General features: G+C 46.5%; 1 protein-coding gene across 1 annotated transcript; it reads right to left on the reverse strand.

Moving 5' to 3' along the window:
- Positions 1-2,799: 2,799 nt before the first annotated feature.
- Positions 2,800-8,903, reverse strand: LOC123966133 (receptor-type tyrosine-protein phosphatase mu-like). The gene is made up of 3 exons (XM_046042348.1): positions 8,483-8,903; positions 6,515-6,650; positions 2,800-6,433 (listed from the first exon to the last, which is right to left on the reverse strand). Exons 1-3 carry the CDS (start codon positions 8,626-8,628, stop codon positions 6,380-6,382), a joined length of 336 nt encoding a protein of 111 aa, XP_045898304.1. The 5' UTR covers positions 8,629-8,903; the 3' UTR covers positions 2,800-6,379.
- Between the last annotated feature and the right edge of the window lie 380 nt (positions 8,904-9,283).

The raw sequence follows: 9,283 nt of genomic DNA on the forward strand, positions 1-9,283 counted from the left end.
AGATGGTCGCCCACCCTGAGTCATGGTTCTGCTCGAGGTTTCTGCCTCTTAAAAGGAAGTTTTTCCTTGCCTCTGTCTCCTAGTGCTGCTCTTGGTGGGAACTGTTGGGCTTCTGTAAATAGCATCATAGAGTACGGTCTAGACCTGCTCTTTTATGAAAAGCGCTGTGATATAACTATTGTTGTGATTTGGCGCTATATAAATAAAACTGAATTGAAGCTAGTCGCGCTCCCAAACCCCCAGCTACTAGCGCTCCCAAACCCCCGGCTAGTCGCGCTCCCAAACCCCCAGCTAGTCGCGCTCCCAAACCCCCGGCGCTCCCAAACCCCCAGTTAGTCGCGCTCCCAAACCCCCGGCGCTCCCAAACCCCCAGCTAGTCGCGCTCCCAAACCCCCAGCTAGTCGCGCTCCCAAACCCCCGGCGCTCCCAAACCCCCGGCGCTCCCAAACCCCCAGCTAGTCGCGCTCCCAAACCCCCAGCTAGTCGCGCTCCCAAACCCCCAGCTAGTCGCGCTCCCAAACCCCCAGCTACTAGCGCTCCCAAACCCCCAGCTACTAGCGCTCCCAAACCCCCAGCTAGTCGCGCTCCCAAACCCGCAGCAGTATCCTGCTCTCTGAGCCTCAGGTGTCAGACGGACTTCATCACAGCCGGGCTGATAAACCGGTGTGACACCAGAACCTGGTCTAGTTTGGAGGTAAAGCTCTGACAGTCAGGGTCTGTCGTCATGGTTTCTGGTTATGTCGGGCCAGCCGGTTGGTCTGTGGATATTGTAACTTGTCGCTAAGGTAACCGCTGCTAACTGTAGCTAGTTAGCTCGGTTAGCCGTGCAGCTAGCGGTCCTATTAGCTTATCACAGCCCCGGGGGGCAAGAAAACCACCCTGTCCAGTTACACCCTGACTTGAAACTTGAAACCCTGACTTGAAACTGAGTTACGACTTTACCTTTATATACTTGAGTGAAACTTCACGTTACAGCCTGTCTGAAGTTAGCTGCTAACGCTAGCTTCCTCCGGAGGACTCGGCGGACACGCGCCGGCGGCGCAGCCGGGGAGGAGCGCTGATGTGTCGGGGGGAGAGTCCCGCAGCAGCGCTCGGTATCATCACCTGTTTAACTGGAGTTAACGGAGGCTGCGGGTGGAGTTTAGACTCCCACCTGTTGGCGGGCTCCGGCCTGTTTGTATTTATAAAACGAACCCCCTGTTGTGGACCTAAGCCCCGCCCGGCTGTCTTCCTCTCCCCGCTCCTCACGCTAGCATTAGCGCGATGCTAACGGCAGCTAGCCGCCGTCAGGTGGCGTAAAGGTGAGCGTTTTACCTGCGTGCTGCGCGTGAGAGCAGCTGTAGAGTCGCGCGCAGCGAACAGCTTCAGCAGGAAACTACACAGCAGCGCCGGGCCGCACCGGAAACACTTCTTCTTCTGCCGACCCTCGGCTTCCGGCAGGATGCTCGCTGAGGCGCGTCACTGCTGCCGCCACCGGCCGGAACCGGAACTCATCAGTATAGAAATTAAAGCTCATGATTATTTTATTAAACATATTTTATTTAAATGTATTTAATTAAATATTTTACTAAAGATGATTTTATTAACACCTCTAACATCTTCTTCTTCTACCCCGACACTTATCCTTCATTGATAACTCTGACTTCTCTCCCAGGTATTTACCCCTCTGATGTGCTATTATCTCTTCCTCTCTCGTGCTGTATTTGATGCTCTGCTCATGCTTCTATTCTGTGTTCGGTGTCAGACTGCTGTCCAAGCCCAGCTCCACCAACAGACTTAAAAACTCTTTGTCCCCCTCATCAGACTGTCCAACAGCTCCTAGTCCTGGCAGGGAGGACAACAGACAAAAGAACTTGTACCTTCATCTGCACTCCATTTGTTTTACTGTGGCTACTGTGTTCTACGTTATTTTAATTTTAATTCTATTTTAATATAGGTTTAATGTATGTATATTTCGTATGCTGCTGGATACTTGAATTTCCCTCGGGATAAATAAAGTATATATCCATCTATGTTGTTCCTCAGATGTAAGTCGCTTTGGATAAAAGCGTTTCCAAATGACTAAATGTAAATGAAGATCATTTTATTAAAGATTAGTTTTATCTGATGGCCTATAAATATAAGGAAAAAGAGTAAATTGTCCTGATTGGTCATTTTATCCAATCAACAGTTCAAACCCCACAGATATTGATTTTACATTGATATATTTAGTGTATAAAATCTGGCATTTGTGCTAAAAGAAAACTTGAGTGATAAATGATTAATCTATTATGAAATGAATCGTTTCAGCTCCATAAATAGCTTTTCCTATGAGTCGGTAGTTAATATTAGTTATGGAAGTACAAAGAAAGACACTTCACAAACAACGAAGCGAGCAACATTTCACATAACTATTTAAATGTAAACAATTAAATTCAATATTACTGCTGAATGTTCCTCATTATTCATGAACACAATCAAATATTCCGCTTTTTTGCTTAATAATAAATAAATAATAACTAATGTAAAGGTGCCTTACATCATGTACAGTCGGTAATAAAAACACACACACATACATCAATAATGAAACATCAATAACCAACAGGAGATAAAATGTCGATGTTGTCGATGCAGGAGAAACACTCCGGTCAGCGGCGAAGGGACAAAGACGAGCAGTTCCTGTTCTGACATCTGCAGGTCAGTACGATTTACCACAATGCTGGGTTCACCAGTGCCCCCTGGTGGCCCCGAGGAGCTCCACGCTTGATCTGATTGGCTGTCTCAGCGACACACACACGTCAGTGAGGCGACAGACTCCAGTTGAAGAGTGTATACAGACTTTTAATTTTAATATTTTGGAATCATACAACATAAATAAAAGTTTTCATTACAATAATGTTCTCATAAGCACCAGAGCCATACGTCAAAGGGGTCAGTCAAAACCACAACCATACATTACCGGGGTTAGACCGACCCAGAGCCACGTGTACCCGGGGTTAGACCGACCCAGAGCCACGTGTGACCGGGGTCAGACCGACCCAGAGCCACGTGTGACCGGGGTCAGACCGTCCCAGAGCCACGTGTACCCGGGGTCAGACCGACCCAGAGCCACGTGTGACCGGGGTCAGACCGACCCAGAGCCACGTGTGACCGGGGTCAGACCGACCCAGAGCCACGTGTGACCGGGGTCAGACCGACCCAGAGCCACGTGTGACCGGGGTCAGACCGACCCAGAGCCACGTGTACCCGGGGTCAGAACGACCCAGAGTCACACGTACCCGGGGTCAGACCGACCCAGAGCCACGTGTACCTGGGGTTATGTCTGGTCCTGGTCTAACACTAAAATAGCATGATTGTCTCTGTTTTTGTGCTTCACAAGAACGGCGACAACATCGACACTGAGAACAACTGAAGGAATAAATATTCTTCTTCCTGCTTCCTCCTGCTTTATTTACATTATTAACAGCTCGCCTCGACCTCTGTCTGAAACCAAACCAGCAGCCGCTGAGGGGAAAACACAGAAACCACAAGCTGAAGGGGACCAGGTTCAAACTGAAGACCATGTGGTCGGAGCTTTCCGGTCCAGTTAGTTTTTAAATCTGCAGCAGATCAAACACCACAGAAGAAGACAGACGGATGGAGGGGCAGTGACTCTTTATTCATCTCAGACGATGACAAAAGAATCTCAACTCAAGGTCTCCCAGGTCCTCGAGGACTTCTCACCAAACCTGCCACGGCTGAAAGCTCCGGGAGAAACACAAGTAAGGGGAGCTTGAGTTGAGGTTGTTTCGTCAGGATGAGCCCAACACAGATGATGTTCACTCCTCGGGATTTAAACTTTATTTAGGAAATTAGGACTATTTGATTCATCGTTTGGTCGCTCCAGCTTCTGCATCTCCACCTGTGTGTCATCAGAAACCACGTTTCATCAGCAGCGCCGCTACGATACGGCGACATACACAGAATGTTTACCATCGCTTGGCAGCACCGTCTCCTTGTCCCGCTCAAAAAGTGCTGACGTAATCATCCGGATTTTAACCCCTAAAGGTCAAACGTGTTTGATATTATCGGTGACTCTGCCAGCCGTTCGGGAGGTTTGGAACTGGATCCGTAACCACAGAGAAACTGAATATCAGAACTAAAGTCCCAGAACAGATTTCAGTGAACTTTTTTTAAAGGAGAACCTTATGGGAATATCCATATATAATATAATGCCTTTAAACGCTATAATATCCTCTGTGGGGTTCATCAGTGGTGATAAATGAATCAAAGTAGTTATTTTATGGACGTTTAGAGTCGTTAATATTTTATTACACTCAGCAGAAGCAGCGTTCAGTGAGATTCAGCAGCAACATGCGGTGAGAACCTGTTTGATCAGCGTGCAGAGCAAAGGATCTGAGAAGGACCTTTAAGAGGTGAACGCATCATTCAGCAGAACAGCTGATGAAGGCTTCCTGCCCAGATCTGCATCCACCTCTGTTCTCAGCACAAACCAGCGTCACCGGCCGCGAGCTGCGGGAACTTCTCGCCAGGCGTCCAGAAACAGCTGATCAGACGCGAGTTACAAGTTCGCTAAGTCAGAACTTATTTTTCCACCAGTTTCAAAAACCAGCTCAAGCGAGCGCAAAAACTTTTTTGGGAAATTAAGGATTTCTTTTCCAAATGTTGCCGTTTCCATCGACCTTAAATTAAAAAATGCAGATGGAAACAAGGCTACTGACACTCGTGCCAAACTGCACTATGAGGACCTGGACGGTGACTCATGATGGTCGAAGAGAACGCCGGACGCTTCTCACCCTCAACAGGCGCCGTCCTGGCTACGTAGCGGAAAGGGAGGGGCCACCAACCTGTTTTTAAACCGGCGGGTGAGAAAGCTGCAGCTGTTGCGACTGTAAAAAGCAGAGTGTAATAAAACTGAAGTCCAGATATTTTGGCGGGCTACAGTCACGGTTAAATGTTGGCGATAATGTTCCGCCCGGTTCCAGTTCGCCATCAAAGAAGAAGAAGAGGTCAAAGGCGCGAGGTGATTTCCAGTTAGCGCACAACAACGGTTTGATTAGAGAAGAAATGTACGCAAGTACACAGTGTACACAGCGTACTGCATGTTAGTGTACTGACGGAAGTATCCGAGTTGAGACACGGCGATGAAAGAAATAAGACGTCTTAGGAAGTCAGAAAAATATAAAAACATTCTGAAGCTAACATGCTAATCTGACTCTACTGCAGGTAGTCAGCTAGTTAGCCAGGCATGCTAACGTTAGCAGCGGACATTAGAGAAGACGAACACTGATTGGACAGTCGCTGTTTGGGGGAGGGGTTTAGTGAACGAACACTAATCAAAACCTAACCAATCGTTTCTAATTTAAACCCGACGATGATTCTGAGCTCTGATGTCACGCTGCTCTATGACCAATCGGATGTGACGTCGTCGTTTAAAATCTGAAACCATCCTGAAACATAAAGGTACAATATTCACGTGACGCGTCCTCCTGCTGCTGCGAGGACGGGCGTTATATATCCCATCATGCTCTGCAGGAACCGAACCAGCAGGTGTTCCTACTGTTACTGAGCTTTATTCAGAGGCTAACCTGGTGATAAATGTTTTCAGGAAGCGATCCTATAATTAATCTATTTATGCAAATCGTCTACATGTCAGCACGGGTAGTTTCCCTGGTTAACGGGTCAAAAGCTGTCAGCAGGCGCCGGTACTGCGTCTACTTTGTCAGCTCGTTCAGTCCATAAAACACCCCACAGCAATGATCCCAGAATCCTTCCCGTACACGATGCTTCGTCCACGTCCTGCTTCTGCAGGAGCTTCATGTCCAGTCCTCCTGGATCGTTTGTGAAACTTCAGTGTGAACAGGAACCGGATTCTTTCCCCTTTGATCCGGACCGCATGAACCGAACTGCAGGTGTGAAATCTAATAATGAGACCGGGTCACCAGTTTGAAACCCTTTGGCGGGACGCTTTGGGGAGCGGGTCCGGTCCTGGAAGAGGACTTCTGTCTCTGATGACTGACAGGAAGCAAAGAGGCGTTGAGTTCGAGCGCATCGGGACAGATTTCCTCCCGCTTGTCGACACAGTTCAGTTAGATCCCGGGGGCCCGATGCTCCGCTGTGACGTTACAAAACAAAATCCAGGAGCGCAGACGTGTTGAAGCTTCTTTTGGTTCCTTTACTTTCATCAATACGACAAAAACAACAATAAAAAAACAGGTTCAACACAACAGAGAGACACGAGTTCAGGTGTCCGTGCTCGCAGTCAAACAAGGCAGTGCAAAAACATCCTCCTCCTCGTCACCTTCAGTCAGTAGTGGACCCCTCTGCCTCCTCTTCCTCCCGTCTGTGTGCAGCTTCCTCTCTGAGGGAGGAGGAGGAGGACGAGTGTCTCTGGATGAGGCTAAGCAGAGTTGAGATACTCCAGAGCAACTTCATAGCAGAACTTATACTGTTCCTGTGGGGGCAGAGGTCAGAGGTCAGCTGACTGTGTGGTGGTGACAATGAGAATGTGTATTCCTGCGTGTGTGCTAGTTACCAGCAGGTCCACCATGTTGGGTTTGTTGTTTCTCAGAGTTTTAACGGCGTGAAACACGTCGACGCAGCGCTGCTGTCGCAACATCTCACACACAATACTGATGCTGCAGAACACGCCGCTGCGACCTCCCCCGTTCCTGAGGGGGGGCAGAGAGGAGTCAGAGAGATTACAACCAGACTGCAGTTCCATTTTCTCACCACTAGATGGAGACAAAACACCACTATTCATCCATGTCAGTGTTATATGTACTTATATGTACTGCTGTATCTGTAGTACTCTGTTGTAGTGTCTGTAGTACTATACTGCTGTATCTGTAGTACTCTGTTGTAGTGTCTGTAGTACTCTGTTGTAGTGTCTGTAGTACTCTGTTGTAGTGTCTGTAATACTATACTGCTGTATCTGTAGTACTCTGTTGTAGTGTCTGTAGTACTCTGTTGTAGTGTCTGTAATACTATACTGCTGTATCTGTAGTACTCTGTTGTAGTGTCTGTAGTACTCTGTTGTAGTGTCTGTAGTACTCTGTTGTAGTGTCTGTAGTACTCTGTTGTAGTGTCTGTAATACTATACTGCTGTATCTGTAGTACTCTGTTGTAGTGTCTGTAGTACTCTGTTGTAGTGTCTGTAGTACTCTGTTGTAGTGTCTGTAATACTATACTGCTGTATCTGTAGTACTCTGTTGTAGTGTCTGTAGTACTATACTGCTGTATCTGTAGTACTCTGTTGTAGTGTCTGTAGTACTATACTGTAGTATCTTTAGTACTCTGTTGTAGTGTCTGTAGTACTATACTGCTGTATCTGTAGTACTCTGTTGTAGTGTCTGTAGTACTATACTGCTGTATCTGTAGTACTCTGTTGTAGTGTCTGTAGTACTATACTGTAGTATCTTTAGTACTCTGTTGTAGTGTCTGTAGTACTATACTGCTGTATCTGTAGTACTCTGTTGTAGTGTCTGTAGTACTATACTGCTGTATCTGTAGTACTCTGTTGTAGTGTCTGTAGTACTATACTGTAGTATCTTTAGTACTCTGTTGTAGTGTCTGTAGTACTATACTGCTGTATCTGTAGTACTCTGTTGTAGTGTCTGTAGTACTATACTGCTGTATCTGTAGTACTCTGTTGTAGTGTCTGTAGTACTATACTGTAGTATCTTTAGTACTCTGTTGTAGTGTCTGTAGTACTATACTGCTGTATCTGTAGTACTCTGTTGTAGTGTCTGTAGTACTATACTGCTGTATCTGTAGTACTCTGTTGTAGTGTCTGTAGTACTATACTGTAGTATCTTTAGTACTCTGTTGTAGTGTCTGTAGTACTATACTGCTGTATCTGTAGTACTCTGTTGTAGTGTCTGTAGTACTATACTGCTGTATCTGTAGTACTCTGTTGTAGTGTCTGTAGTACTATACTGTAGTATCTTTAGTACTCTGTTGTAGTGTCTGTAGTACTATACTGTAGTATCTGTAGTACTATACTGTAGTGTCTGTAGCACTATACTGTAGTATAATAGTGGTTGCAGTATCAGTAGCAGTATCAGTATCAGTAGTATTACATTTACATTACATTTACTCATTTGGCAGACGCTTTTATCCAAAGCGACTTGCATTTGAGGAACAACATACAAGCATCAACAGAGCATCAACTACAGATCTACAACTGACAATACATACTAGTAAGAGCAGCAATAAATACTAGTAAGAGCTCACAGTACATATCACATCAATGGGGTAAATACCTAGGGAAGGAAGTAAGAGTTAACAAAAGTGCAATCAAATTCTGATATTAGTATGAGAAGTATTATATTGCAGTATCAGTAGTATTAGTATCAGTAGTACTATATTGCAGTATCAGAAGCAGTAATAGTGGTTGCAGTATCAGTAGTATTATATTGCAGTATAAGTAGTATTGTACAGCAGTAACAGTGGTTGCAGTATCAGCAGTACTATCTCCAGTACTGAGAGTGTGTATTCTTACAGGCAGTGCACCACGGTGCGCCCCTCTCCTCCGTCGTACTCCTCCTGCCATTTGTCCACCTGGTGGACCAGTTTGAGGAAGGAGCGCTTGGAGACGGGCGTGTCCCGGTACATGGGCCAGCCCAGGAACTGGAACTGCTGCACCATGCGGTACCCGTCCTGCGGCTGGAAGACACAGGGAGGACAGGGGGGTCAGAACAAGCTCAGGGAAGGATGGAGAAATCAAACACACCCCAAAGTAAAATCGTGTAGGGGAGGAAGAGGAGCTGAAAGGAGGATAAAATCAAACATACCCTGACATAAGAGGAAGAAAGGGAGGACAAATAGGTAATGGGGGAGGATGGATGGGGATAGGAAAGGAGTGAGGTAAGGAAAGGAGCAGGTACTTAAGGAGATAAGGAAGCAAGTAGCAAAAGCAAGAGAAGTGGGCAGAAAGTAAAGGAAGGAAGGAATGAAGGAGGTGAGACAGGTAAACAGAAGGCAGGTAAGGGAATGAAGGGGGAGGGGTAAAGGATGGAAGATAAACTGATCCTAACGTAAATGTGAGCAGACAGGGAGGAGAGAGGGTTCAAATCAAACGCACTGAAAGCTAAATCCGACCTGCCACGGCGAGGCGGGCGGGGAGGGGGAGTCTGGATCAAACAGAGACGAAATGTTGTGAGACACAGGAGGAAATGAGGCACAAATCAAACGCAGTAAAACCTAAACTCAGCCCGACGGGGAGGTGAAGAGGTTTAAATCAAACGCATTCTGATCTAAATTTGGTGAAACAGGAAAGAAATGGAGGTTTGGATCAAACACA

This window comes from Micropterus dolomieu, unplaced genomic scaffold (genome assembly GCF_021292245.1).
Source record: "Micropterus dolomieu isolate WLL.071019.BEF.003 ecotype Adirondacks unplaced genomic scaffold, ASM2129224v1 contig_12754, whole genome shotgun sequence".
NCBI lineage: Eukaryota > Metazoa > Chordata > Actinopteri > Centrarchiformes > Centrarchidae > Micropterus > Micropterus dolomieu.